General features: G+C 40.3%; 1 protein-coding gene across 1 annotated transcript in view; it reads right to left on the minus strand.

Moving 5' to 3' along the window:
- Positions 1 to 27,230, minus strand: part of LOC144001697 (ryanodine receptor 2-like) — a 169,043-nt gene that overhangs the window by 119,426 nt on the left and 22,387 nt on the right. The window contains exons 29-66 of the mRNA XM_077496235.1: positions 26,268 to 26,457; positions 25,926 to 26,058; positions 25,666 to 25,780; positions 25,300 to 25,460; positions 25,005 to 25,164; positions 24,797 to 24,883; positions 23,831 to 24,057; positions 21,975 to 22,188; positions 21,331 to 21,897; positions 20,637 to 20,837; positions 19,638 to 19,749; positions 19,348 to 19,488; positions 17,691 to 17,967; positions 17,504 to 17,618; positions 17,299 to 17,431; positions 17,053 to 17,156; positions 16,805 to 16,940; positions 15,978 to 16,164; positions 15,711 to 15,819; positions 15,145 to 15,265; positions 14,891 to 15,060; positions 14,403 to 14,623; positions 13,382 to 13,472; positions 13,159 to 13,299; positions 12,018 to 12,169; positions 11,807 to 11,885; positions 11,603 to 11,692; positions 11,287 to 11,424; positions 10,090 to 10,167; positions 9,913 to 9,988; positions 7,047 to 7,170; positions 5,299 to 5,414; positions 4,884 to 4,960; positions 4,205 to 4,326; positions 3,998 to 4,047; positions 3,753 to 3,813; positions 2,381 to 2,628; positions 1,112 to 1,199 (exon numbers count right to left, since the gene is read on the minus strand). Of these exons, the coding sequence (XP_077352361.1) occupies positions 1,112 to 1,199; positions 2,381 to 2,628; positions 3,753 to 3,813; positions 3,998 to 4,047; positions 4,205 to 4,326; positions 4,884 to 4,960; positions 5,299 to 5,414; positions 7,047 to 7,170; positions 9,913 to 9,988; positions 10,090 to 10,167; positions 11,287 to 11,424; positions 11,603 to 11,692; positions 11,807 to 11,885; positions 12,018 to 12,169; positions 13,159 to 13,299; positions 13,382 to 13,472; positions 14,403 to 14,623; positions 14,891 to 15,060; positions 15,145 to 15,265; positions 15,711 to 15,819; positions 15,978 to 16,164; positions 16,805 to 16,940; positions 17,053 to 17,156; positions 17,299 to 17,431; positions 17,504 to 17,618; positions 17,691 to 17,967; positions 19,348 to 19,488; positions 19,638 to 19,749; positions 20,637 to 20,837; positions 21,331 to 21,897; positions 21,975 to 22,188; positions 23,831 to 24,057; positions 24,797 to 24,883; positions 25,005 to 25,164; positions 25,300 to 25,460; positions 25,666 to 25,780; positions 25,926 to 26,058; positions 26,268 to 26,457 (5,612 nt within the window). The remainder of the gene's footprint in view (positions 1 to 1,111; positions 1,200 to 2,380; positions 2,629 to 3,752; positions 3,814 to 3,997; positions 4,048 to 4,204; positions 4,327 to 4,883; positions 4,961 to 5,298; positions 5,415 to 7,046; positions 7,171 to 9,912; positions 9,989 to 10,089; positions 10,168 to 11,286; positions 11,425 to 11,602; positions 11,693 to 11,806; positions 11,886 to 12,017; positions 12,170 to 13,158; positions 13,300 to 13,381; positions 13,473 to 14,402; positions 14,624 to 14,890; positions 15,061 to 15,144; positions 15,266 to 15,710; positions 15,820 to 15,977; positions 16,165 to 16,804; positions 16,941 to 17,052; positions 17,157 to 17,298; positions 17,432 to 17,503; positions 17,619 to 17,690; positions 17,968 to 19,347; positions 19,489 to 19,637; positions 19,750 to 20,636; positions 20,838 to 21,330; positions 21,898 to 21,974; positions 22,189 to 23,830; positions 24,058 to 24,796; positions 24,884 to 25,004; positions 25,165 to 25,299; positions 25,461 to 25,665; positions 25,781 to 25,925; positions 26,059 to 26,267; positions 26,458 to 27,230) is intronic.

The following is a 27,230-nucleotide window of genomic DNA, read 5'->3' on the forward strand; positions in this document are numbered from 1 at the left end:
TAAATAAGCGCAACTGCTACATATTGCAATTGTATGTGCAATTAGACTTGATTCTTGTATAGCCTCCAATTATTTGAGAATGACTGCACTAGTAAGATAATGAACTTTGGCTCGACATATTTGCCGCTTAAATACAGTAAGCTGCTGTAGAAATTGAAAGTAAACAATGTTGGCAAGTCAGTAACTTCGTTTGACTTCTTGGGATGAAAAATTAATTGGGTGTTGGGGAGAAAAAAAAAAAAAAAAAAAAAAAAAAGTCTTGTAGGCACTTTTGAAGGGCAAGTCAGCACAAGCGGCACAGTGTTGAGGTGGTTTACGTTTGCCTCACAATTCTAACTTTTTTGCGGGGTTCCGAGTTTGAATCTTTAGATTGGCTGACGAGCACTCCAGATGTTGACCTTGCCTCTTGCCCAGTCAGCTTGGATAGGCTCCAGCTCAGCCACCACTTTAACTCATTTGCTCCCAATAACATGTAAATACGTTTTTTTTTAAATGTCCCAAAGACGTATTTATACTTTTTTTTTTTATGCTATAGCATACAAGAAGGCTTTGATGCATCCCCTCAACTGCAAAGAACGGTTGAATAAATGGTAGTTATCACACAAACGGCCAGCAGGTGGCAGCAGAGCAAACGGAGATCAACCAGGGCCATGTAGAAAAAAAGCTCAATTACTTTTTTACAATTTTTTTTACAATTTTAAATAGATTTGTGAAAACTGATGAAACTTAGCTCTCTTCTAATGCTAATTGCTGCAAAACGGAAACAGATAGAAACATACTTTTTCTTCCTGGTGAAAGAAGAGACTTTAATCTTTCTTTTGATAGGTTCCATGTTTTTATAGCAATAGAACACAATATTCTGTGGGTCTTGCAAAATCAGTCAAAATCCAGTAAAACAGCCGGGAGAGAACGGGATTGCGAAATGTGAAAATGGCTGGGAGTGAATGAGTTAATTAATAAGTACATGTGCTATTGAAAATCGACAATTGCTTGACCCAATGACAGATTGAGGAATAGTCAAATAGTCATAGACAGATCCATGGGTTAAATGTAATAATAACATTGCACGGCCATTGTACGTGTTGGAATGTGTTACATAACAAGGCAGTACCCCTCCATGTAGACGCCGCCGCTGCTGCTGGTGCCAAGCGAGTAGAGGCTGTTCACGATCCTGTAACAGGACGCCTGCACGCTTCCCACTGGAAAAAGACCGGGCCACACTTTAAAGCGCTTACATCCTCATAAGAGACATCCTCCCAAGGACGGAGCGGGAGGGAAAGGTGAAGCCACACAATCACAAGTGAGACGAGTGCTGATGCAGGAAACGGATGATCCCCTTGTGGAAGGTCATCATATTAGTGAAGGAGACAAAAAGGCTCAGGCTGCTCTGTGGCCATGACTGAGCCGCTTAAATGTGAGCTGGCTTCAAAAGGTATGCAAACCAGCTGCTAATCTCAGAAAATGATCTCAATGTGATTTTCTCGACATACACATACAGGTACATCTCACATTTGAATATGATGGAGAACTACTAAAAACGGGAATTTATTAAAGTGGTTTAATTCAAAAAGTTAAACTCATATATATAAATATATTTAAATAATGCAAGAAAAAAAAATCTAGTTAATTTTAATATAAAATTTATGTATTTAAATAGTTAACATTGTAAAAAATGTGACCATCATTTTGTTGACTAGCAAATTCTTGCTAAAATTTAAATAACATACATAAAGACTAGTTTTAAAATTTAATATTACTTCTTTACGTTCTGTGAAAACTGACATTCACTGGAAATGAAGGAAGTGTTGAAAGTGCATTTTGTGTGTTCGAAAGGAATACAAGCTTCCTTTTCCAAATTGATCTTGTAAAGTTCTGGGTGGGAACTTCCACTGGTTCTTGTATCTTAATGCTCACGATATTATACTAACTGTAATAACCAGACGGCTGCATTTTCTCAGTTGAACTGTTGACTGGATGCCAGAAAGATCGAGTACACAGCTGCGGAGCCCTCTTCTATTAGGATGCGGAAGAGGAACTGATCTATTCAAAATCGTCCCTTAACTTATACTGTCTAGGCCGCCCGCCCACATGGGCGAACGGCTCAGCCTCCCCATGTGAGAATGTGTGGCCTGATGGCCTTAACTGGTTTTTACTGGATACGTGTGTCAGAATGCAGACAGACAGAAAGACGCCAAGCAAGGACAAAACAGCGAAACAACGGCCTAGCTCAAGTCATCTATCTAGTCATGAAGAGCCCTAATCTAACAATCTACTGAAATAAATTCACTTTTCTACAATAGTGTAATTAATCAAGATGCAGTGGTAAATAGACTTATTATTCCTCTATAAGAATAAAATGAACGCTGCTTTCAGCACTCACCCAGGAGGTCAACGCCATAGTTTTGGCTGCCAAGATGCTGGAAGAGGGACGTGAGCGTAGGGAGGAGCACGGTGGTTGTGTAGCCGAGAACCTTGGCGACGCCTTTCGCCTGTTGACTGCGACACTGAGGCAGTGGAAGCGAGGTCGCCGACAGGTTTTCCACGGTCGTCTCTAGATCGGACGCAGCCGCCTCGAAGAACGAATGCAGAGACTCCTGGATGGACTCGGGGCCTGACTTTATTAATGTTCTATTGTGAAAAGACAAAAAATAAAAATAAAAAAAATTGACTCCCAGCCGATATTATTGTTTATCATTGAATGAAAAAAAAACTGTGGCAATACCAACAGTGTAAGTATGGAAAATGTGTCTCTTGTGCACTGGCAGCCATTTTCACTCAAGCACCCCCCCCCCCCCCTTCGCTCCCGGCTGTTTTACTGGATTTTGACTGATTTTGCAAGGCCCACAGAATATTGTGTTCTATTGCTCTAAAATTATGAAACCTACCATAAGAAAGATTCGAGTCTCTTCTTTCTTCGGGGGGGGGGGGAAAAAGGATATTTGTACTTGTTTACATTTTGCAGCAATTAGAGTTAGAATATAGCTACGTTTCATCATTATTCACAAACCTGTTGAAAACATTGGCAAAAAAAAAAGAGCTTGATGCAACATGGCCCTGGCTGATCTCTTATACTTGGCTGCCACCTGCTGGCTGTTTTTTTTAATAACTACAATTGCTTTAAGCAACCTCTTCAGGTCAGAAGCTGCATTATGCTCTAGCATAAAATAAATAAATAAATAAATAAATAAATACAAGGACTAAGTATTTAAAAAAAAAACATTGATATGTTTTTGGGTTTGAAAGAGATTTAATGAAACAAATCCTGTTAAAAAGCAGCATAAGAAAATGTTTCTCTTGTGTTGGATACATTGACAAAATCAATTGGTTGCTAATTGCCTAGAGTCATGTTTTTGCCTATATATGAGTTAAATGGATGATCAATAAAGCCAGCAATTTTATGTTCAAAAGTAGTTATGTGACGAGAGAGAATAATTTTCTAGTATTTTTTGTTTTTTTTTGGCCCTGTTTCAATTCGAGAGGGCCTGGTTTTGAATTTTGACTTGGCACGATGGAGTTTGCATGCTAGCATGGATTTTCTTCGTCTTCTTTCTCTCATATACCAAAAAAAAAAAAAAAAAAAAAAAAGCGAGTGGACGACTCCAAATTGTCCACAGGTGTGAACTGTTGTCTAGATGTGCTCTGTGATTGAATCTGCCTCTCCTCCAAAAGTCAGCTTGGATTTGCGTCGGTGTGACAAGACCATATTGAAAATGGATGGATGGATTGATGGTGACAGTGATGTGAAGTGCTACCTGGCATCCAATGCCCGGGCCAAAACATGGAGGCAGCTTGTGACAGCTGCAGTTTCATTTCCTGAAGTAAAAAAACAAAAAAACAAAACAAAACTGATATTAGATGACAATATTACACATATATGCAGAGAAAAAAAAAATCTATCACTGATGGCCAGATATGACTGGAAAGCACAAAAGTGAAAGGCATAGTGGCAACAATGAGGCGATGTCAGGCTTAAAGCTTATTTCCATACGGTTCTTACCAAAGAGAAAGAGCCCGTGTCTTACAAGAGCTGCAAGCTTACAAAAGAGGCTGCATGTGAGAGGAAAGAAAATGAAGCAAAAGGAGTAAAAACACAAGCACAAAAGAACAAACGCAAATAAAAATTGGCAGCCACCCACAACAACAACAACAACAACAACAACAACAACAAAATCTGTAAACGGTTTTTCATGGGGTTGACACGTGCCTTGCAATCATTTCTTTTTCCTTTTTGGAGGCGTGGCTTCTGTTAACATCCGAAGAAAGCGACACAAACAAGAAATACAGCCGGTGGCCTTTCACATATTCTTCCAAAAGTGGATTGATAACCTGCCAAAGGGGTAAATAAGCAAAAAATGTATCATATTCCTCCAACAATCTAACCTATGTACTGCATTTCACTTGACACATCTTGCTTAAATATTCAAAAACATTTCGGCATCATTACACTACAAAGCGCTCGATAAAGTGCGGCAATCAATCGTGAACCACTGGCAAAGACACACACGTACGGCTGCGTGTGCGCGCGAGTGCGTATTTGCAGTGGAGATGTGACGAGACGTGAGGCATGACTGTTCAAATATCTCCTTTTCCGTTTGTCGCTTTGGAGGCAGAGCGGCGTGGGAAGCTTTAATCGATGTCATGATGGGAATCGACATGCCCGCGTGGATTTCGGAGATGGCTAAATAAATTGCACGGCCTCAAAGGATTATTATTTTTTTTTTTTCATGGTGGGGGTTACCACTAGCAACCTTTTAACAAAACTAATTAGATGAAAGAATTGCAAATCTTAACAGAAACGTCTACATCAATGGTAAAGATTCCATATTAGAAAGATTAGCTTAGAATTGCTCTCGGTCTTCGTTTGCGTGCGATCGCAAGCAAACCTTGAGGAAGAAATGAACAAGGTGCCGGTGTGACGCTCTCTCGCCTTTCGAAGTCTGTCCTCTGGCTTGCATCACCTCTGGGGAAAAAAAAAAATATATGAATATACATGCAATAAAAAAAAAAAAAAAATGACAAAAGGAAGTGATCTTTCTACATCAGAAACTTTTGGTCCTATTCTGAACAATGTCAAGGAAGCATCAAATCTAAATTAGCCCAGGGCAGGTCACAAACTGTGAAAATGATAATGTGGATGACTCAAAAAAATAAAAATAAATAAAAAATAAAAAATGACATCAGGTTGATGCCGCGGTGTCATCATAGCACGGTAGCAACATTTGGAACCTTGCAACGAAGCGTCACAGAGAGGCACTTTGAAAGTGCATTTTTTTTTTTTTTTTAAATGAAAAGTGTTACCGAGCTCCAACATGTGCTCCTGAGCTGCTTCTGTGTAAGACAGCAAGCGTTGGAGTAGAGTGTGGCCAAAACAGTTGGCTGTGGCTGGAAAATCCAGATCGGCCTTCTTGCGATCCCTGTCGAACAGAAATAAAACGCATTAAAGCTGCAAAAAACAGCAACCGTCTTTTTCCTGGTAAATATCAAATATTGACGCCCTCATTTGATGACATCGGCAAAAAAAAAAAAAAAAAAAAAAAAGATTTGCAATTAGGGGCTTGTTTGAGTAAATTTACTAGTACAAGCTCATCAATGTTTAATTCTGTTTCAGCTTCGAATCAAAATGGTTGAATGACTTTCTATTCAATTTCCTGCACAAATCTTTAAGGCTTTTCGGGTTGTGCTGTTATGATTGATGTGTGGAACTTTCCAGAGGGTGCTATTGAGTACCTGTTGGGAACACTAAAATAACACTAAAATTTTTAAGGAATTTCTCCATCATTATTCTCTGAAAAACACATATTAGAAGCTCTTGTTCCATGTCTATTAGAAAAAAAGATTAAAATTTTGAACGAATTAATTTTCCATAATTAACCGCTATTAATCAAATTTTTCTACTTTTGCTTCTACTTATTTCTTCAAAGCTTGTAACAAGAGATTTTCTTGAGTAAAATCATGGAATTAAAGTACAATCATCAAATGCAAAGTATATTTAGAATCCAAAACTGTTCTAATAGCATTCTTTGAGCCTTGAATACTGATACTACTTCTGTAAAATACAACTGTTAAACAAAACCATCAAAATGGACTCAATTCTCAGAACTTCTCACTTACAGGTTTAGCTCTGCTCACAAGCACTACACTGCAGCAGCATTGGTTTAGGTGTATGTTCCAACTATGCCTTGCATTTGCATTTTTAGGGTTGGAACACTCGTATGACTAGGGGCGTGGAAAAACACATAAATAGAGAGGGTGAGGAGAGGAATCTTCAGAGAGTGCAGGAGTGAATTGTATAAACGAGTTCCTCTCGTCTCTCCTCGCGAGCCCCGAACGGAGTGTCTTCTCTCCTTTTTGTGGCGTCTTTAATAGATGTCAAACAGGTAAACCTGACAGCGAGGCACCGTGGAGGTAACTTGTGCAAGGAGTTTTTCTTCTGAGATGATACACCAAAGGCGTACAACTAATATGCTATTTGAATTTGGCTGTACAAAGGTGCACACGTTACTTTAAGTTCTCCAACAAGCATTAAGCAAGAAAATCAGAAAATGACTCCAGTTTGGCTGCAAACTGAGTTAACTGAGTTTTTATTTATTTTTATTTTTATTTTTTTAATAAAGTTAAATTAATCTCCAGTGTTAACGCTTTAATTTTTTACAGCTTAAAGAAACTATAATTGGCGCTGGTAACTATAGTAATGTTGAACCAAGGCAACCATAGCCTTGTCTAATATAAATAATTGTTTTGCTGCCATCTGGTGGCATTTATAGGCATTTATAAAAAATACAAAAAAAGCAAAACAAAAAAATGCGTGGGTGTCAATTGCAGATTTTCACCAGGATACGAGTCCTTGTAAATTGGGACACATTTAGGCTCCCCAAAAAAAAAGGCGAATCTTTCTCTATTCTATCTTCAAACAGTTTCAGAAAATACGGATGCTGTGGGACGCTGTCACCATGCTGAAAAGGTAATGAGGACGGACCACCTCATTTATATTCCACTGCGAACGCAAGAATTTGCTTTTCGCAGCCGGCAGCCGACGCCGTCCTCACCTCCACACTGTGTAGCCGTTGAGCTGGAGGAACTTGAGCACATCCTGGGCTCTCTGCCGGAATTTGCTCTTTTCCTTCGCACTCAGGTTGTCAAAGGGCACCAGCGCCGCATGCCCACGTCCCCCTGAGGAGACACAAGGGTAAAAAAAAACAAAAAACAATACAATTAGTGAAAAACTCAACCTTTGTCTTGTGACCACACAAATCGTACTCCACAATTGACTTCTTTTTTTTTTTTTTTTTCACTTCCATGCCTGGCTTTAGATGAGATGGGACTGCACAATAAATTCAGTGGGACGTTCACATAAGTGGTATTTCCTACTGTGACCTTCTAGAAAATGGAACGTGCCCTACCCCTGCTGATCAATCTTCCTTCTCTCTTGGGGGAAAACAATTGCAATAACCCCTCCAATTTATTTCCAGCAATGATGCGGAGTTTGTCTTTATATTTCATGGAGTATTTCCTCTAAAACCGATTGTACATACACTAATTGAGAATCTTGATATTTAATTGGTTGTATGGGTCTCTGGAGTGCGATGTAATTCAAATCTAATTTGGTGGCTCTGTGATTAAAAAGGGTGCCTCCACAAGAATCCGTATGGGTGCTCGGTTCGTGTGGCTGAAGAAATTAGAAGTCGTTGCTTCCACGCACACGCCATTCATTTGCAGTCTGGACACGGATGGGGTGAACATCTTCCTGCTCTGGAGGGAGTCTTCAGAATCTCTCCAGAAGTCTCCAATAACAAAACAAAAAGTGTTTGTTTTTAATAGTTGCTTGCTACCGGGGTTCGAATTGGCTCGCTTTATCGCATGCCCTCGGCTCTTCCCCGTCGTCATTGATAACTTAAGTTGCTATAGGTGACATTTTTTACTATGACTGCCCCCCCCCCCAAAAAAATGAGTACCGTATTTTCCGCACTATAAGGCGCACCTAAAAGCCTTCAATTTTGTCAAAAGCGCCTTATAATCCAGTGCGCCTTATATATGGATCGATATTGAGCCGCAACAGGTCTCGCTGTCAAGACGCTATCGGTGACCCTGCATGATCGGTGACGCGCATGCGCAGAAGATCCCACCATCTTGGATCGCTAGCTAATACTGATAATTTACCTCAGAGGAAATAATAAAACAGCTGTTTATTCATTTTGGGAGTGAATGGAGTTGTCAGAAAGCTGGTTTGTAATCAATAACGTTTGACTGACCTATCTGACTGTTTTCCCTTTAGCGCAGCACCATCTAATGGCTGCATGACGTAACCCTAGCCTCTACTGTAGCGCCTGATGTATGGAAAAAGTTTTACAATATGTCATTCATTGAAGGTGCACCTTATAATGCGGTGCGCCTTATAGTGCGGAAAATACGGTAATTTGAACCAGTGTGACGAGTGAGTGTTAAAAAAAATGTGTTGTCATTATTTATCCTTTACAAATGCCGACTATAGAATGGCAGAGACCTTTAAAGGACGCCTGAGAAATGTGAACAAATGCGAAACGAAATCCTTCTTGCTAATTCACAAAAGTAATTATAACAGTCTCTTCAGCAACAACTATAACTGCAAAGCTTTTATCCTTGGAAAGGTTAAAAAAAAAAAAAAAAACAGATAAACAGCTTTCCGCAACATGGCTCTTTAATCAAAATGATGGCAGTTGTTAAGGGAAATAAACAAATGGCTGGTATTGTGTTGTATGAATGAAACTTATAGGTAGTGCTGATAAACTCTCGCATTTCTAGACATTGTAAGACTCGCGATGCTAACGGACGCAGGCAGGTGCATTCAATGCAGTCCGGTCACTATGACGTCACGCTGCCAATCAAACTCAATCAACATTAGATCCCCGCATTCATTGCAGTTTTTTGCCGTGGATTATTTGATTTGAGCACATTCAAGAACGGAGACAGCAGGAGAAAAAAAAAAAGGGGCCAAGAATAAAAGAATAACACTATGTTGATTCTCATAATGGGCTGTATCCTTGAATTTGCCCCGTTTGTATCAAGTCAAAGAAAGTTGTGCAGCAACACTGCATTGTCCACAGACATATCTTGAATATCTGGTATCGACAGCTTCAACAAAAAAAAAAAAAATGGAAGAAAAAAAGTTTCACTGGAAACTAAAGCCTAAAAATGAATAATGCTCAATATCTTAGGCTTAAAAAAAAAGAAGAAGAAAAAAAAAAAGAGCTGAGCTTTTGAACAAACTTCTTACTTCGACTTATTAAAGGGAAGGATTTTGATGTCGGATGTTTTATTTCAGCAGATTGAACTCGGACCGCCCGCTGCTCCCCCCGTCGTACGGAGATATCTTTCAAGTTCTACCATTTGGAGAACAAGATCTCGCCTTGAGGGCGATGCCCAAACGATTCGGAAATATTTCCCAAATTTCCCAGGGGACCTCCACCTAGCTACCAAAACTGTGTCCCGTGGACTTAGAACATTTAACGCTATCAAAAGATATTTTACATTCACATGTGAAGCAGAATGATGTTCGTGGTGAGCGCGTCAGTCTGCCTCATAAGTCTCAAGTTTGGGGTTCCAACCCGAGCTCGATGCTTCCCGTGTCTTGCTTGTTGCTCCTATATTCATCTCTGGGCATTACAAACACATTTTGGGCTCATTTAAGACCCGTCACCCAAGTGTGATAGAAAATAAATGCATGTGAGGACTGCACCCCGCACACTCTGTCATCTCTTGTATTAATCATTGCGGCAGTATTATTTTACATTTTGAAGTTGTCAAATTCAAGGCCTAAAGCCAATGTGCAGCCGTGGTGTTCGTCGCAAAGGCCTCAGATGTGAAAGCATGAAAATGAGGATACATTTATGAGGCATGATCAAGAGAAAAGAGCCGAGACGTAATCATTATTTGTACCTTTGCTCTCTTGTTCAAGTTTCTTCCTCTTGGCTCGGGAATTGTGGTAGTTTTCAGCCAACTTTTCAGCCATAGCCTGGGGAAGAAAAAAAAAAAAAAAAAAAAAAAAAATGAAAAATTAAATCTCAGCGTAGATGCGGGCGAAGCAACTTGAGAGAAATCGTTATTATTACTCACACATTGATCCCATGATAAGGTAATGCTGCTGGTGTCAAAGGGTTTAGGGCTGAAGGTCGACGCCCCTTCAAAAGACAACTGAGAGCAAGTAGAAAGAAAAAAAATGGGTGATTAACCCCCACTATTCGCCAGAGACCGAGACTGAAACATGAAGAATGAAAATTCACTCATGGTGCCATATTGTAATCAAGTTTGACATAACGTCTTCATGCAATGCAACACAACGCAAAGATATTTTCCACACATTCATAGAGGGGTAGATTCACTAAAGGTTTGCGTCGCCTTTGCGCGGCGCTAACCGGTAGAAATGGAGCAATCCGGGAGCGCTTAAATTCACTAAACACGCGCAGATGGAGAAATCCATCACTAGTAAGTGCGCTGCCAACCAGTTTGCGCCCGGGTGCGGCGGTGGTATTTGCGCGTATGTAAATGAGATGATTTGCATAAATTTGGCGCATAATATGCCCACCCCAATGCAAATGAGACTCATTGACATACAGCGTCTAATTCACTAACGCCAGCGCTAATAGCCGCACGGAGTTTGAGTGACGCAAATAACGTATATGGAAGGCTGGTGTTACGTTTTGAGGTTGGATCCCAAAAAGCGCAGACACAAATAAGATTTTAATTCTTTATTCGTATAACATCGAGAGGCGTAGAACAACTTGACTAGACGAGAAACAATGAGAATGCATCGAGAATCACGAGACGCCAAGCCCCCTTGGGCTGCGGAGATGCACAGAGGAACAGTGGTAATAATCCGACAAACACACACTTCTCGGTCTGGCTTAAATAGACAGTGAAATGATCGGATTGGCTGTGAACAGGACTGACCTGGAATTATCTGATTGTTTGTTGACCAGAAAAAGAGATTAAAGATTCTTGACATCACATAGCTCATGACATCACATAGCTTAAACCAGTTGAAACTAGATGCCGATTACATCAGTTCAAAACATCAGTTCACAACAGACACTTGACCTCACGGTCATGACCCAAACATTACCCTTGCATGACCCAAACTTGACCCTGGCATGACCCAAACTTGACCCTGGCATGACCCAGTCATGACAGCTGGTGTAAACTTGGCCCTTTTCCTCCATCCTGGGATCATGACAGCAGTGCATGGTGCCTGACTGCCCCATGAGGGCTGAAACTTTTTTTTTTTTTTTTTTTTTTTTTTTTAAGTACACTCACCTGACCGGACTGCGAAATTCTTCTCGCGCAGGCGTGCAGGCCAAACACGTCTCTTTCCTTGGTGCGCTCGATGGTCCACCCGAAGGCCAGCATACTTTTGATGGTCTCCTTAATGGCCCAGCGATATGCTTCCTTGTCCTGTTACGACGCAGAAAGATCAACCAAACTGAAATTTGTCAGCAGGGGAAAAAAAGCAAAATCTATACTCGCAGATGGGCGGCGAAGCAATAATTCAACAACAGAGGCGTTTTCATCATTTATAGGGCAACGAAAGCCTGTGGGTTTTTTTGTTTATTTTCCACAAGGTAGCGACTACCTTTTCAGCCAAGGCCCTGTAGGGCTTAAGGAGGGGATGAACCTTGGTGTTCTCGCAAAGCTGCTCCCCGTGAACCCAGCCGTTGGCAAACTGGCATACAGAAAACAAAAGTTCAGAACTAAATTATTACAAGCGGACATTAGCATGAATGCATTCCACGCACACGCTGTCATTTCTCAACCAGTGGTCAATGATGATTCTTACCTTATCTAGCGACCACTTCTCATGAGTGTGCTCGGCGTATTTGTTCACCACAAACTCCAGTCTCTCAGGCACGGACACGCTAAGGAAATGGATCATATTAACATATCTAAATTGAGTCTAAATCACCAACCTCGCCCTGGTAATGCACTATTATTCTGTTGATAATTAGAAATTTAAAAATAAATAAATAAATGGTCAGCTTCTTACGTACTTTGAGGTTTCTATAGGTTGCGGGTCAAATTTTCCATCAGCGTTTTTGTCCGTTTGGGACATACAGTGTGGGTCCAAATGGTCAGGAGGAAGGGCCTCAGCCATTGCACAGAGGCAATGGACACACAGTTTTGATAGCTCTGGCTCATATTGCTGTAGAAAAACAAAAACACACAAATGTGCACATTTAATGGATGCAAACATTGCATAATTCAAAATGGTCCATTAACCATATACAGTACAATTTACATGGGTACTTAAAAAAACAAAAAAAACAAAAAAACAAAAAAACATAAGTGAATGTTTGAATAATTCAGGCTAAGTTTATGGACTCTTAAAAACATAATGGGCCATATTTTTCATAATGTGTCAGATTTATGGCGAACAAGCAAGCTTGTGTTCCCCTCATTAGAGCCTGTGTGTGTAAACATAAATATCACGTTTGCTACAGCAAAAAAAATATATATATAAAAGATAAGTTCATGCAGGAAGACAGCAGCAAGGACAAACAGTATATACAAACAGTATATGATATGATTTATAACTGACAAGTTATAAAGAGAAACCAGTGATGATTATAGTTGCATTTCAATAAATTGTCACGTTGAGGAAAATTTGATTTGTTTCAGTTAGGTCAATTCAAAAGGTGAGAAAATCAGATTAATCATATACATAGTGAAATATTTCATTATTTTCTTTCATAATAAAAACCCAGAACCGTCTAAAGAAATGGTATTACATAATCAAAATTTTAATATAGAAATTAAGTAGGAATTGACCTACATGTGTTTCATAAATCTCTTGAATGTGAGTTCACTTTTGAATTGGACTACTGAAATAAAATAACTTTTTAGTATACATATGAGGTAAAAAAATAAAATAAAATAAGATGTGAGCTGTCAGCAGTCAAATAACAGGAAATATTACTTTCAGTAGTACAGGTAATTCTCTCAAGACACCCCGACATGATTTTTTTTTTTTTTGCAGCCGTTTGATGTGAGGCAGATTTGGGACAGGAATGTGCTCATGAAAGTCCTTCTTTGATGTTCCCATGTTCGGGATGAGTCAGCTAAGACACATTTCGAGGGTCGGGGGAGCTCTCAAGTCAAATATCGTTTGGATGAGTGTTGAATTGTCTTTACCTTCTTCGCCAAAGCCTTAAACACGCCCCAGAAAAGCTTCAGCGATAAGTGTAGCTCCTCTTCGGAAGCCAGGCTCTGGTTTCCCTGCCCGCCGGTTAAAGAGTAGTACTTCCATCTCTGCTCGTAATGGCTGGTCAAAAGCTGCGTACATAAACGCGTAAGTGATTGTGAGCAAATACATTTTTCCACATAAAAATTATAACCTGCTGCATTTTGCAGTTACCTTTATTGGTATCTTGCTTTGGTCCGTGAGAGCGGGAACATCGAAGACAAGCTGGCGAAGAAGAGGCTGCATCACAGACGGTTGGAGTTTACTGAAAATAATTTCACATCAAAAAAAAAAAATGCAAGCATTAGTGGGACTACATTTACTTTAGGATGACAGTTATTAAAAAAATAAATAAATAAATAAATAATGAAAAACATCAGGAGCAGTGATGGGTCAGTTTTTTTTGCATAAGGGCCAAATTGTTTTTGTTTAAAAAAATAAATAAAAATAAATAAATAAAATGATAGATAGGCCAGGTCATTCCTAAATGAGGTTAATAACCAACAAAAAATATTACATTTAACAATGTAAATGAAATGTACAATAATTTATTTTAAAAAAATCAACATAAATATATATATATATATAAAATATATATATATATATAATTATTTTAATTTAACTGTAATTAATCACTGCTTTAATACAGAATTAGTATCCTAAAAAAACAAAATTACAATGAGTTAATTTACAAAAATATTAGATAAATTAACACATCTCAACTAAATACTTAATATGGATAAATAGAACATATAACAAACAGACACACACAACAAACAGACGGTTATGTTCCTGACATATTTTTATGTAATATTTACACATTACTGTACTACAGTATATTCTTACAAAGTTCTCAAGAAATATGGCGTACAGTACACTACAGTCACTGTAGCATATCCACTAGGCATGATGAATCATCACTTACAGACAGATCATATCATTAGAAAATGACAAATCTAGTTATGAATTGTCATTAGCAAATGTATGATTTGGTAATTAGAAAATGATATCCGAATCATGGCAAACCGTTGTTAATGCATAACAAACAAGCAGGAAAAAACGATGCAGGCAGATTGCTGTTATTTTTCATTTCCGACTTGGTATAATGTAGAGTTCGTTCTTCCTGTAAAAAAAAAATAAAAAAAAAAATAAAAAAATCCAAGTGCACTCCGAACTCAATACAAAGACGTTGTACCTGCACACAGCCAACAAGCAATCTTCAGTCGTATCCCTCTGAGCTTTGGTTAAGCTTGACGCCCTAGAGAGGCTGTAGACGGCCTGGATGAGAGAATCCATAAGGGCGGCGCGCTCCTCCAAACCGTGGAGGAGGGCGGAACACTTGGTTAGCAGCGGAAGCACAGCTGAGCACAAGTATCTGTTGAGAGCCAAGGCCATGTCGGTGGATCCAAAGTCCTCCTGAGATGAAAAAAAAAAAAGACCAATTAGATACTGTATGGTGAAGTCAGGAAATTAGATTAGAAAACAGCCATCCATCCATTTTCTATAGCGCTTGTTCTCGTTAGTGTCACGGGCTAGCTGGAGGCCGGCACATGTTGGCGCACCCCCTCCCCTATAACATTTGTTTTCTTATTTTATTATTACGAATCGATATGCCAATATTGTATGTCTGCGCTCACAGACTGCAGCCAAAAGAAAACATTCAAAAATTCACCAACAGCTCACCGTGTCGAGAGAGACGGCCAACTGAAGGTCAGGCAGAAAGCCAACTTGAAGGAGGTGGATGAGAAAACTCTGCTTGTCTACGCCGTACACTCGGTCCACAAACAGAACCATAGCTGCCTTGTGGTCCGGGCAAAACACCGTCGATAAGTCGGGCTCAACCACCGAACCTTCTGCAAAACAAAAGTTACGGCTTCATTAATGCGCTTTCAATGCGAGACCCGATCCAAATAAAACATTTAGCGATCCTACTCAACCTTTTGACAGTGACGGGGCCTGAAAAGAGATGCTGATGACTCCCTCAAGATCCCGGATGGGAATGAGCGACCTCAGAATGGCCCGCATGCGGATGGCTTCCCCTTTGCCTCGTTGAATCAACTGCAACGTTTCAGAAATTTGATTGGTTGGCGAACGCGCGCGGTGATCTGTACTGCACGCGCACGGGTCGGGCACAAGACGGTCGGAAAATGTTTTATTTACAACCGTGTTGCAAGCCAAACAGAGCTGGGATTTATCCTCTTTGTATTTGATTTATGTACGGCATACTGTGTTTGTTGCTTTGTGTGGGAAAGCCAATATTTTTCCACTGCAAATACTATTAGACAAGCCATCAATGTCAGAATACCTCCGCATAGAGAAGCAGACTACACGTGGACTTCCATTCGTCGGTAAAATAGTGCTTTTATGTCAATCTTCCTTTCGAAGCAACAGTATACTTTTTCCACAACTTCCAGTAGGCATGATTATTGGCAGCATTGCCAAATATTGACGCCCGGAATAGCAGCTGAAGTCTGAGGGAAAACAAAACAAAAAAAACACTCACTTGCATCTCTGGAGCGCAGCGCCCCAGCAAGTCGATGAGGGCCGAGTAGAAGGTCATGATGGCGTGACCCATGTGAATGAGGTCATCACCACCATCCTGGGCAGTATCTCTGTAGCAGGAAGCAATTAGGGCAATTACCAGCTTGCCATTAATTGGATCATTGCAGATTTTGAGACGAATTAAAGGCTCTGAATCTCTAAATCAACCCTTATTAATGATAATCTGAGTTTCAGTTCCATAATTCAAGCCATTTGTAAGCAGACTGACATTGTTGCGTTGGACTGGTAGGCCATGCAAGGTCCGTTTATAGATGGGTCCTCTGATATGCTGATGGCCTCTTTCATGGCCGCTAGAAGGCCGCGTCCGCCGTCGCCTCGCAGGGCAGGACCGAAACACTCGGGCCGACGAATCAGCAACCTCAACACTAAGTAAGCGTTCTCCTCCACACTCTCACCTGTGGTGAAAAAGAGTATCACTTTAACGCAGTTTCATCACAAATCTGTTTAAAAAAAAGTGGGGGGAAAAAAAAAGAAGCTTTTTTGCAACATGGCCCTGGTTGATCTCTTATACTCTGCTGCTACCCGCTGGCCGTTTTTGTAATAACTACCATTGTTACAATTTAATTTGGCCCATCTTTTTGGGTTAAATAGCTCAAAAAGTTGGGTCGGCTAATTTTTTTTTTTTACCCAATTCAATTGGGTTATTATTTTAATAAAATGTTGGGCCAAATTAATAACCCACTAAGCAACCCCAACAAACTAGTTTGATTTGTGGCTCAATTTAATTTGACCGACAAAATAACCCAAAAATTAGTTGTTATAAATGGCCTATTAAGTTAATAGTAATTCATAATTAAAAACCCATTTAAAATAGCCAATTTTAGCTTGTTTTGTCAGTTATTCATTTATGGGTTAAATAACTCAAAAACTAAATAACTGAAAGAGTTGGGTTGGTCCTTTCTTGACTCAATTTGGGTTATTTTTGCCACAAATGTTTTTAAGAGTGACATTTAATACTCAATGCTGATACACGAACATATTCCGACAAAGACACAAAGAGCTTAGTAGCAACAGTGAAAGCTCGATTGTAACTACCATTGCAGAATACAGCAAAGCGTAGAAAATCCAGGTAACGCTCCCCCTCCACAGGGTTCCATCCAATATCAGGGTAGCCTCTGGCCACAAGCAGCGAGCAGCTTTTCAGACCGCAGCCGGCAAGGCAGTGCACCACCTGACAACGAGAAAACTTTGTAGCTGCAAATCATACCGGCGGGGAATCAAATTTAATACGTTGATTTACTCAAGCTCAAGCAATGCAAAGAAAGAAGGTTCCTAAATTTCACCGTCTCTAGTTCAGGCTCCCTCAAAGCCAGGGCCAGCTCGTTATTGTCCATGACGGAGGCTGCCGCCACGTCCAGAGGAGTCGCCCCGCGCATCGATGGCGAAGCTACCAAAAAAAAAAAAAAGAATAAATATAATCACGCATAAAAGAGCGACTCATAAACATAATGTCAGGTCGTTTAAATTTGATGAGATCACTGAAATTCAGGCATACAAAAGATGAACAGTGTGGCGAGATGGGAAATTACCCAGTCCGACGCTGCTGTTTTCTAACAGGTAGCTGAGGTGGTCAAAAAGGGCTCCCTGGTTGAGTCGGCTGATGCGGCAAAAATAGCAAAGGAATCGACAGCAGCTGGCCACCATCTTCGGAAAGGAAATCTCCTTGCAGAAGCAAAATAACGGCATGAAAATTCAAAATGGACGCCAAGCTTTTATTCTCTCTACAAGACTGACCTTTGATTCCTTCTCCCCAAGGACATTGACCATCACCTCCATGACTGTCTCGTGCATGCCCAAGACCCTCATGAGGTTGGGGTGCTGGTAGAAAACCTTATTGTTCATGATGTCTCTGTCCCGGACACAAAATCACAGTCGGAACTATGTTTGAATTGAATGAACGGTCGTCGTAATCTACCCTTACCCGAGTCTTCTGATCATCAGCTTTTCCTCTTCGTTCCCCATACGAACGCTGAGCAACGAGCGGATTTGGCCCAGAGAGGACAGCAGGCTCATGGCGTCCTCCACGGAAGCTTGGCTAATTGCGTAGGCTTTGGAAAGCGGGGACGCCATTTGCCCGCCGAGACCCTGATACTGGCGGTGCAGCAAGGAGAAGACGACCCTGACCAGGCCGGGATCCTCCATCTCGGTCTCTTGGGCCCAGCGCAGCAACGTTTCAGAGATCAACATCTTGAGGGACTCTAGAAAAAGCGGCGAAAGGAAATCAAAATCCTCCGTTGTTTTTCTGAAAAACTCACCAGTACTGTTTTGGAGGATTCTGGTTGTATTCTGGTGGAAAAGAAACAATTTGAGGTGAGCTGAGGAGCTTCACTGAGACTAAAGTAGCCTTTTGCCGCCCTCTTGTGGCATCTATTAGCAAATTACAAACTGTCGGGGAGGAATATTGGTGATGGCTGCATTTGTCCATCCGTGCTATTATGCGGGACTTCTGTCACAATGAGTTTGTGCAGTTCAAGAATATGCAATGTATCCCACAGGAAAACCACAGCGATCACAATTTTCTTCTTGATTACTTGTTCTACTGAAGGGTGGCATATTATGCAGAATTGACTTTTTTTTTATTGCTTGTATAAGAATAGTTGCGTCTCCGGAGGGCCTGCTCACCCATCAAGTGTGAAATGAAACAACCACGTAAATGTTTTTGTATTCTGAATACAATTTCTGAAAATGTGTCTGTGTGCGTACGTACTTCTGCCACGCTATTACTTCACAATAGGCCTAACTTCCACACCCACACTACGTTTCTCCAACCAACGCATGATCGGCATGAGTAAAAATGCTTTTAGACTTAGACTTGACTTTGTTGATCCCTTTGGGATGGCTCCCTCTGGGAAATTTACATGTCCAGTAGCAATGAGAACAGATAATAAAATAGAAAATAATTCAATCAATCAATAAGGTTATTACACCAGAGATTGAATTAATAATGATAATAAAAATAAAAAACTGTCTTTACGGAGCAAATGTGTTGCAACTTTTTACAGTGGAGGTCTTCTAAAATGGCCCATCTCTTAACTCATTTACTCCCAATAACATATAAATACCTTTTTTTTTTATGTTCTAAGTGTCCCAAAGGCGTATTTATACGTTTTTTTTTTTTATACTAGAGCATACAGAAGGCTTTGACGCAGCCTCTCAACTGCAAAGAACGGTTGCAGAAATGGTAGTTATTACACAAACGGCCAGCAGGTGGGAGCAGAGCAAAGGAGATCAACCAGGGCCATCTAGAAAAAAAGCTCAATTACTTCCAATTTTAAATAGATTTGTGAAAACTGATGAAACTTAGCGCTCTTCTAATGCTAATTGCTGCAAAACGGAAACAGACAGAAACACTTTTTTTTTTTCCCGATGAAAGAAGAGACTTTAATCTTTCTTTTGATAGGTTCCATGTTTTTATAGCAATAGAACACAATATTCTGTGGGCCTTGAAAAATCAGTCAAAATCCAGTAAAACAGCCGGGAGCGAACGGGATTGCGAAATGTGAAAACGGCTTGGAGTGAATGAGTTAATGTTATGTATCAATACATAAAAAAAAACTTATTTCTGCATGTGTACTTACTGGAACTCTGCAGTCCATTATCCGCCACTTGTGTGGGCGTTCTCTTCAGTCCAAGAACTTTTGCCCCCAGGCTTAGAAGTTGATCCTTTACCGACGTCTCGGCAGCCTCGCCTTCTTCCGAGGCACCGTCCAATTCAATGCCTGCAGTAAAATAAAATGAAGCTCACTGGCAGATAATCACGGAAAGTGCCTGCTCAGAGCTTCTTCTCGGCTCACTGAGTTTTACGGGCTCAGCGAGGATGAACAATAAAGCACCAAAAAAAAAAAAAAAAAAATAATGGTGAACCAACCGCAGTGGGCATTGAGGAGCTGGTGAAAGTCTCGCAGGAGCTGTTGGGTTTCCACTGGACAAGGACTGGCCTCCCGTTGGTCGCCATTCCGGAAGCTCAGAAGCATGTTGATCTGATGTAAACGGATGGAAGACTTCAATGTTTGCAATGAGAAATGAACCCTTGCTAAATCATGATTCAACATTTGTGAAGTCACCAGCTATGTTATAGTTTGCGCTTTGAGATGAAAGTAACTTGAAACCATAGATGTCCAAAGCTTTTCTCATGAGGGCCACAAACGGAAAAATGGAAAGAAAAGCAGTTAAACATATTTTAAAAAAAAATTAAAAAAAAATCAGTCAAAATCTCAACTTGGTGTTATCTGTGACAAATTTTAAATATTGGTTTTATATTAAATCATGAAATGTTACCAAGTAACATGCAAATCAAATTTAAAAAAACAAAAGAAAACAAAAAAACAAAAAAAGGAGAGTCCATTTCTATTTTAAAAAAATGTATAAAAGCTCAATTACGGGAATGCACACGGTCATGCTCTTGAATCATTTTGTCTGTTATCATGAAAGCATCTTGACTGCTTAATGTCATTTATTATTATTGTTATTATTTTCTCTTTTTTTTTATCAGGGGCAGATATCACAAATTTCACTTTTTTCTGTCCTCTTTCATTTCTTTTTTGAAGATTGAAATAAAAATTTTTAATTGAATTGATTGGAAATATTTTAAAAGTTATATATTGTAAAATTCTGTATTTGTTTAAAAAAAAAAAATGTAATTAAAAAAAAATAGTTTTTCTTCAATTTACTATTATAAAATGCAAATGTTCTAATAATTAACATGCAGAGGAGCACATACTGTATGGCAGCCCTCACTGCATGAATTTGGACATCCCTAAGTTTAAATAATATAGGCAACGATAAACATTTTTAAAGAGAGGTGTCCATTATTTGCAAAGGAGTCACAGTAATCTACCAGTAAATTTTATCTTTGAATTTATTTAACCTGCTCTTGCGGAGGCGAGCGAAACTCTTTGGTCTTGCGGGCCGTGAGTGCGGCGGACATGTTGAGCGCCTGCATGACTTGGTTGTAGCGGAAGCGCTGGTTCTCCTGCAGTTGGCCCACAAAGTTTGCGGAGAAGGCTACCACAGATTCGACCCTGTGGCGCACCTGCATATCGCACAGGTAGGTCAGCACGTTGCAAAGCTGGGGAGAGACAAATATATTGGTTGGGTTGTTTGTCTGGACGTGTAAGGTGCGTTAATGAACTAAAAGTTATAGGCAAAAAAAAAAAAAAAAATGCCTTGCAAACTCACAAAAAAATAAAAAAAATAAAAATCCCAATATCATCCCAAAAAATATTGAAATTATTTTTTTTTAAATCCCAATATCACCAGGAAAAAAAAATAAAAAATCACACAGGCACATTAATAATGTTCTCAATCACCCAAAAAAAACAAAACAAAAAAAACCAGAGAGAAATATTAGTATTTTTTCGGTGCAACCTCCTTTCTGTTTCTATATTTTGGCTTGGAGACATTAATTGTGTGATTTTTTTTATTTTTTTATTGCCGTGAGAGTTTTTTTTTTTTTTTTTTTTGCATGTCTGAGAATTTTTTATTTTTTTTTAATACCTATATGGCACCTCACAGGACTCTAATGGTAGGCACACAAAGCAAATTCCATTCTCTGCATTTACCTCAAGTTTGACCGTTTCTGGAAGTTTCATTTGCAGCAGTCCTTGTTTGGGATCACTGAAGTCATCTCTTCCATTTTCTTCCTCCATGTCGACATCTGTCGAGAAGACTACAGGTTGTATTAGTTTGAGAACTTGCGCCAGGTCTTCATCAGTCAGCACTCCCATCACCAGAAGCGTGTGGAAGAGCTTAATGAGCGGAACAAGCAGAAGCTCCGTACTGCCACCTACAGGGTCCCTGACAGCGCGATGCACAGCCCGCACTGCTGCAGTCAGCATCTCCACTGTGAGGCTCTTCAGAATATCCAGAGGGATTTCTGGACCGTCACTGCAGGTTACTTCCCGTCCCATCACATCAGTGCTGACAAAACAAGGCCTGGAGAACCGCATCCGTGGTTTCAGGGAAGCGCTTGCGCTCATGCTCGGGATGCCAAGAGGAAGCGGACATTTCCTCCCGTCGTCGCCGCCATTTATCGGATAAAGGGCGACGTCTCTGGTTTGGTCTGACATCGGGACAATGTATTCATGGTTCATCATGAGGCGTGCGGTGGCATGGCTGCTGAGGTGAACCTTAAAAAAAAAAAAAAAAAAAATGTTGAATCCATCTGAAAGAGCAAATTGAAAGATGAGGTGAAGCATGAGCTCACCTGCTCCAGAAGCTGATAAAAGGCAGAGCGGAGCGGGCCGGGCAGGTAAGGATTCTGAATGGCGTGAAGGAACTGGGACTGGTCCACGTGGCTGCAGACGGCGTGGCACGCTCTTGTGTTGCCCAGGGCGCATAAAGCGCAGTAAAGGAGGAGGGTGTGGTAGTGAAAGGTCAAGATGTCGTCGAGTTCAGACAGCTCCAAAATGTCCACGCACCTACAAGTATGTTATAAAAAAGCAAAACGTGGTGGCAGATTAAGGCTGATCTGAGCGATATGGTCATAAAACAAAATCAATCCAAACATTTGTTTAACCAGAAAATAAAACCCATTGAGTGTGAGGTCTCTTTTTCAATCTCCATAATCTGTTCGATAACAATAAAAGGCAAATGACAGACATTATATATTAAGTTTAGATTTTTGGTTCTTTTTTCCCCCCTGTATGAACTGACAAAGATGTTTTTTTTATACAACCCTTTCAGTACAATTCTTAATAGGGGTGTGAATTGCCTAGTACCTGACGATTCGATTCGTATCACGATTCACAGGTCACGATTCGATTCGATACCGATTAATCCCGATACGAATTTATAAGTCGATTGTTGCGATTTTTTTTCATTCAAATTTAGAAAATACTAATCAGTAAGCTTGTAGAGTGTAAGATTTATATGAAAATGTATTATTTATTTATCTGAAATTTCAGTCTTATAGAGGTTGTAATCTGTTTCATGTTTGAACAGCATTAAAATAAAATATTAAGGCTTAATGTTCCGTTCATATAACATTCTTTCATGCTCAAGGTGTGAATCCTAAAAAAAAAAAAAAAAAAAAAAAAAAAAAAAAAAAAAAAAAAAAAAAAAAAATCGATTCTGCCCTTTTTGAATCGATTCGAGAATCGCGCGATGTAGTATCGCGATATATCGCCGAATCGATTTTTTTTAACACCCCTAATTCTTAATATGGTTTAGTAAAATATTTTATACATTCAATAATTTTAACATAAATGAATAAAAAATAAATGCTATAATAATTATAAATATATTAACAAAAACATTTCCTCAAAACTAATTTGAACATAACACGAATAAAGGTGCTTCTTCCGTACTAAATTAACTTGTGAGCCTACCGGAAAATGTAAACAAAATCCTGCATATACCACAAACGAGTTATAATTAAAACATAAAAAATGTTTGGCAAGGAAAGTAGGCCTGTGTACAACATCAGGCTTTAGGCATGCCTTGTTACGTGTAACAATGCCACCCCCCTACCTCGGAAAGCCTTTTTCTGATGGGGCACTTGTGGCAAGAATAGAGAGAAATTTCTTGGCTATATCACTCAGCCGTGGGGACTTTATTTCACGCTGCTTCCACCACTGAAGTGACACCGAATGTGGATAAATGACTGCTTTTGCAACGTATAAACGGGCACCGTGGCCGACAGCTTCAAGATTGCCTTGCACTGGGATCCTTTCTAGTCGTATATAGCGGCGCTTTTCGGGCTCCCTTCCGTGTTCTGCTGGGTTGCATACAGAGCAACATTTGCTGCCGCATGTCTCCGTTTCATGCTGGAATAATTTGGACGACCTACTCCCTTTGGTTGCAAACGCCTTTGAACATACTTTGCAACGGACTGTTTTTTTGTTTTTGTTTTTTTTTTCATTGTCTGATTCTGCAAGCTTGAACCAATTTCAAGTGACCAAAAAAAAACTGTGCCTCTTTTGAGAACTTGCAAACTGGGACACACTTTCAACTACAAAATCCACAAAGACTATTAAAAAGAAAAAGAAAAAAAACAAAAAACAAACCTAAACCCAAATTAATTAGTTACCTGTAACTAATTAATGTAACTAACTACCAGACCTGCTTTCATCAGGGATTTGGAGGATCATGACTGGAAGCGGCTCAAGGCATTGAACTCTCCATCCGTGTCGCTCATCAGGACGGTCCACCGTCACCTTCAGCGACCTGTCAGGCACTCGTGTCCACGAGACCGGACTCAGATGCTGCACCTGAAACCTCGGCGGGCAATGAGGTGTGGAAGTCGTTCTGAGGCTGCGAAGCAAGCCGGCCGACAGTGGCATCACATTCTAGGTGGACGGGAAAACAAATAAAAGGAATTGTAATGATTTAATGATTTTTTTATTCTGGCTCACAAAACTCATTGCATTACATAGAGTACATGGGTCGAGGGGTTCAATAATTTAATTAACAGGGCATAGAAACAGTTATGTTTCTATGCCCTGTTAATTAAATTATTGAACTATGTTTCAACCAACAGAATCTGTTGAATTGTTCGTAGGGTTGCTGACCCGTTCCTCATGATCCTTACAAACAAGCAGGGGGGTAACGATAATGACAATATCGTGATATAAAAATTCCCCAAAAACCCCCCATGATATCATCGTCATCATGTCGCGATATTATAAGCAGCACGTCTGTTAAAAAGGCGGGTTTCAGCAGTTTTAGCACCCTCTGGTGGTTAGTTTATTAGTGCAGTTTAATTTAAATTAGGAATGTTTTGGCTACTGCGGCGGTTATCACTCCCATCAAACAAACAATCATATCAGCAAATATTTTTTCAACATCGGCGAAAAAAAAACAATTTTCGCCCGCTTTAGCCGAACACAGCATTGTGAACTACATATTCAATGGGTTAATAGGAGCACATGACAATGACGTGTCATGACATGAATCCCATATGATCTTTTTTTTTCAATAATATTGTGAGTTTTTATACTGTACTGTGAGCTTTTTTTTTTTTATATCGGATATTTATCGTACCGAGACGTTTGGTTACCGTTACATCCCTACAAACAAGCAGTTTACCTTAATGCGTCCCAGTTCAAACTGAAACATGTTGCTGGTGGTGGGTTTGACGAAAACGGCAGGATACAGCTTTGTATTGGCCTCCACCTGATTCATTGGCAAAACACAACATATTACTTTAATTTTAATACGCTGTGAGAAGGCATCATAATAAAACAATCCTACGAGTCCCAAAAAAAATCCAAATCTGTTTCCCTGTGTAGCCTACTTGGTAGAAGGTGGACATCTCCACGCCGCTGGAGGTAAACGTCAGCAGCCCTGCGGCCGCGTCAATCAGGCAACCGATTTCCAAGCCAGCACTCCGCCGGCTCCGAGACAAACCTGTCGCCTCTCCGGCACAGACCATGTAACAGTTACTCGTCTTCACACTGCGGGTGTTTCGAGAAGACTGTCATTAAAAGGCAGCTTCTTGGAAAGTTACACTGTAAAAGGGGAAAACTGTGAATATGGAATACGCTGATTAAAGGTTACTGCATTTAGAAAGTGGACTACAAAAGACTCACCTCTCTTGGACTTTGCCACTATCGTCTCCCAGGGTGACAGTCACCGTCAGGTTATCGTCACTGTCAAACGTCAAGTCATTTTGATGAAAATCAGGGGTTACCCAGCCCACCCACACATTGAAAGGCTCCTGGTTTGGAAGAACTTTCACTGAGTAGTAATACTGAAATAGAAAAATCACTTGGTTTCATTGTCGGGCAAAAAAACAACAACAAACAAAATCAAAATAATCATACTGCTATAATAAGCATCACTTATGGATCTGAGTTTGCAAATTGCAAATGTGGCAGTGCGGAAAAAATGTGTTATTTTCCTCCAGGCACAGTAATCAGAGTGATTGTGGCAAGACGAGAAGATTAGGGTCTTACTCTGGTGGTCTGAATGAGATGATCAGCGTTATCTTTGTCAACTAGGACGTCCTCGAGGAGGCGAGCGGAGGAGTTGCTGCTGATCAGGCCTGGTTTGGTTCGTTTCAGCATGAACCTTCAAAGTACGGCTTCAATTGGATCATGTTTTTTTTTTTTTTGAGTAATAGTCAAAATAACTATCATGTCCCTGCTTTTTATGCTTCTAAATATCAGGTGACTGCAATACGTCACCGATTATTCGCGTTTTCTCCACAGCCTACCGTTGCTTGAGTCGTGACGTCTTGTCTTGGCCGTGATCCTTGTACTCAAGCTCATCTCTTGAACTGGCGAAGCTGTGGGCCGACTTCATCAGCACTTCAAAGTCAGAGTCCACCTCCTCATGCTCTTTCCTTCCTGAAAAGGACAACATGAATTAATTGCCAGCAGAGCAAATTTTTCCAAGGTCGTGAGCAGAAAAATAATCGAATGTGGGGCGTCTTGAAGAATTCAGATAACAGTTTTGCTAATTGTCCGTTCCATCCATTTTCGGTACTGCTTATCCCTCGCCGAGGTAAAGTCAAACCAGGACACAATTTTATGAGATGATGTGACACTACGCAAACCTGGAGCAAAAGAGCCGGACGCCACTGGCAGCACGCCCCCCGCCGGGCTGGTGAGCACAGCGGCACACTGGACAGACATGCTGAGACGGTAAAAGCCCATTTCGCTGCCCCCGCCGTGGTGTGCCAACAACCTTTGCGAGACCCTCAGGCTCGATAAGGAATCAGCCACTGAGCCACTGACTCTATTGACCTTGAATGAGATTCAAACAGGATAGAGAGGATCAGTCTTGTCAATAAGCCAGTGCGGCTCTCAGAGAAGCCTGTCGAAACGTGCGCCGTTTTAAAGTGCACATATTGTGGAAAATTGACTTCTTAAAAGGATATTCATCAAGTATGAAAATAAACAACAAAGAAAAAAATATGTTATATGCCTAGTTAAGAAAATTTGTCAGTTAAGTAAGCTTTTCTAAATTGAGTGTTTTTCAACCGTGACATCACTAGCTAAGATTTAAAGTGGAAGTCAATGTTAAACATTTCTTGACAATAATATGTTGTATATGACCTCACTAGTCTAAAACATGAAATTCTGATTAATATTACATTTGTGGAATATGAATTTTGAAGCAAAGTCCAGCCATTTTTATCCATTTCAGGGGGCGGCCATTTTGCCACTAGCTGTCGACTGAAGATGACATCACAGTTGCTCAGGTCTCAGGCAATGACCATTCAGAGCTGTGTTTGGTTGACACCTGAGACCTGAGCAAATGTGATGTCATCATCAGTTGATAGCTACAACCAATCACAGCTCAGCTTCAGAAAACTGGTTAGCTGTGATTTGTCATTGGTCGGCCATTTTGCCACTTGCTGTCGACGGAAGATGACATCAATGTTGCTCAGGGCTCAGGCAAATGACCAATTGTGACCAACTGTGATTGGTTGATACCTGAGACCTGAGCAACTGTGATGTCATCATCAGTGGCAAAATGGCCGCCCCCTGAGATGGATAAAAACAGCTGGATTGGA

Source organism: Festucalex cinctus, chromosome 14 (genome assembly GCF_051991245.1).
Source record: "Festucalex cinctus isolate MCC-2025b chromosome 14, RoL_Fcin_1.0, whole genome shotgun sequence".
NCBI classification, from domain to species: Eukaryota; Metazoa; Chordata; class Actinopteri; order Syngnathiformes; family Syngnathidae; genus Festucalex; species Festucalex cinctus.